The sequence below is a fragment of the Chenopodium album genome, chromosome 4 (assembly GCF_948465745.1).
Source record: "Chenopodium album chromosome 4, dcCheAlbu1.1, whole genome shotgun sequence".
Taxonomy (NCBI): Eukaryota; Viridiplantae; Streptophyta; class Magnoliopsida; order Caryophyllales; family Amaranthaceae; genus Chenopodium; species Chenopodium album.
In genome coordinates, this window is record NC_137837.1 from 58,277,798 (window position 1) to 58,280,443 (window position 2,646).

General features: G+C 40.2%; 1 protein-coding gene across 1 annotated transcript; it reads left to right on the forward strand.

The window, feature by feature from the left end:
* Positions 1–286: 286 nt before the first annotated feature.
* Positions 287–790, forward strand: LOC145627963 (uncharacterized). Its single transcript, XM_081680304.1, has one exon. It carries the CDS (start codon positions 287–289, stop codon positions 788–790), a length of 504 nt encoding a protein of 167 aa, XP_081536430.1.
* Positions 791–2,646: the final 1,856 nt, after the last annotated feature.

The following is a 2,646-nucleotide window of genomic DNA, read 5'->3' on the forward strand; positions in this document are numbered from 1 at the left end:
ACATTTGTATATACACATATGTATAGTAATAAATAATCAATAAATAATCAAAGATCACTAATCCGTAGTTAAAAATCACTAATTAATAAGTTCAGTTCAGTTCAGTTCAGCTCAGTTCAGTTCAGTTCAGTTCATTTCAGTTCAGTTCAATTCATTTGAGCTGAGTTCAGTCAATCAGAACAGGCCCTTAGTTACTGCTTTAGTAAAGGTACGACCGTACTTTGAAAACCACTCTATACGAGTACGAACCAACTACCCCATCAAGGCCATCATGAGAAAGCCAGAAATGTCAGACAGAATGGAAAAATGGGCTTTACATCTCATCAGGTACGACATACAATATGAGCAAAGAACCGCAATTAAGTCACAAGCCTTAGCGGATTTCGTAGCTAACTTCAGTCCAACCCATGTGAAAGAAGCGCAAAAGGAAGTACTGGCCCTAAAGGAACCCAAGGCAATGCAAAAGTGGACACTCTACACAGATGGTGCAGCAAACATTCGAGGTCTAGGTCTAGGAGTAGTGCTTACATCACCGCAAGGAGACAAAATCGCACAGGCAGTAAGGTATAATTTCAAAGTAACCAATAATGAAGCAGAGTACGAAGCATTGATTACTGGACTAACTGTGGCGAAAGACATGAAGATACAACACCTGGAAGTAATATTCGATTCCCTACTCATTGTGAACCAGATTTATGGGGAATATGCAACAAAGGATACAAAGATGATACCATACCTGGAGGTAACAAGAAATTTCATTAAGGAATTCAAAGAATTCAAGATAACATAAGTACCCAGGAACTTAAATACTAAAGCAGACGCTTTGGCAAACTTAGGGTCAAACATCAACCCTGATGAGTTCGGAGCTACACCACTAGTGCACGTGCTATCACCAGCCATAAAGAGAGACTAAACCATGAACGTATATGAAATACTAACAGACCTTACAGTAAAAGAAGTCAGTTGGACAAAGCCTCTCAAAGATTATCTCACACACAAGGTAACACCAGCAGGAAAGGTGCCAGCTCAAGCACTTGCCTTAAAGGCATCCAAGTATTGTTTAATCAACAATGTGCTCTTCAAGAAGTCAATAGAAGGACCATTCTTGCGATGTTTAGAAAGAGAAAAAGCACAACCAGTATTGCAATCACTACACAGTGCTGAATGCGGGAATCACTCAGGAGGAAGAAACCTCGCCAACAGAGCACTCGGAATGGGATACCACTGGCCTATCATGAGGAAGGATGCCGCAAAATTCTCTAGGAAACGCTTAACATGTCAGAAGCACGCACCTTTAACACATAAGCCATCTAAAGAGCTACACCCAACACTGACGCCTTGGCCATTCATGAAGTGGGGAATGGACATTGTTAAGCTGCCCCACCTCATCAGGGCAAAGAGTCTACTTCCTAGCAATAACGGACTACTTCTTAATATGGATAGAAGCAAAAGCATACAAGGACATCAAAGACAAGCATGTCATTTCGTTCATAAAAAAGAATATCCTAAGAAGATTTGAAGTACCAGCAAAAATCATTTCTGACAATGGGTCCCAATTCATCAGTAACAAGATAACAAACTTCTGCAAGGAATGGAACATCTCTCTCATCACATCTACACCAAGATACCCACAAGCGAACGGACAAGCCGAGTCAATCAACAAAGTTCTAATCAGCAACATGAAGAAGAGATTGGAAGGCGCTAAAGGGAAGTGGGCAGATGAACTACCCAACATACTGTGGGAAGATAGAACAACTCCGAAAGGCGCCACAGGTTACACTCCTTTCTCACTAGTGTATGGATGTGAATTAGTAATTCCAACAGATGTAGAGGTCCCCACTGCAAGGTACGGATTGATGATAGAAGAAAGAAATCAAGCCGAGTTGGTACATAATTTGGATACTGTAGAGGAACTTAGGGAAGATGCAAGAATGAGAATGGTAAGAGCAAGAGTCTGTAGGGTAGGAGATTGGTCCTCAGAAAGGTTTACGAGAACACAAGAGTAGTAAATGCAGGAAAGCTAGCACCCAACTGGGAAGGGCCTTACGAGATCATCAAGGTAGTAGGCAACAGAGCATACAAACTTAGGAGCGTAGAAGGGAAAGAGGTACAAAGAAGTTGGAATGCAGCACATTTAAAGCTTTATCATTTCTAAGGAATGAAGAAAGGTACGTAGTTATTGTTCCAACCCCTTTCGTTTTTACAAAAATAAAAAAAAAACAGAAAAACAAAAAAAAAAACCAAAAAAATGAGAAAAACAAAAAAGCAAAAACTCTCCAACAGCCAGATGCGGCACGAAAGGTACTATTCTTTACTCAAATTTAGTCAATTCAGTTTACTTTTACTACGAGTACTGACTTAAGCATCAAAGGGTCGTTGGGGAAACCCACGACCACCCTTCACCCAATTCTGTTTTGTAAGGACAACAATGCCAGGAAAACTGCAGAGAGACACAACATTGCTACAAGTACCCTTCCCTATAGAGCAAGTAAGCGCCAACAACAAATACATGTAAGCAATATTACATCACAATTGTAATACAACTGTAATACAACTGCAATACAGCTGTAATACAATGACAAATACAAGTTAACACAAAACACACATAGCATAAAAAGGTACTGAGATTACTTAGTTGCACAAAGC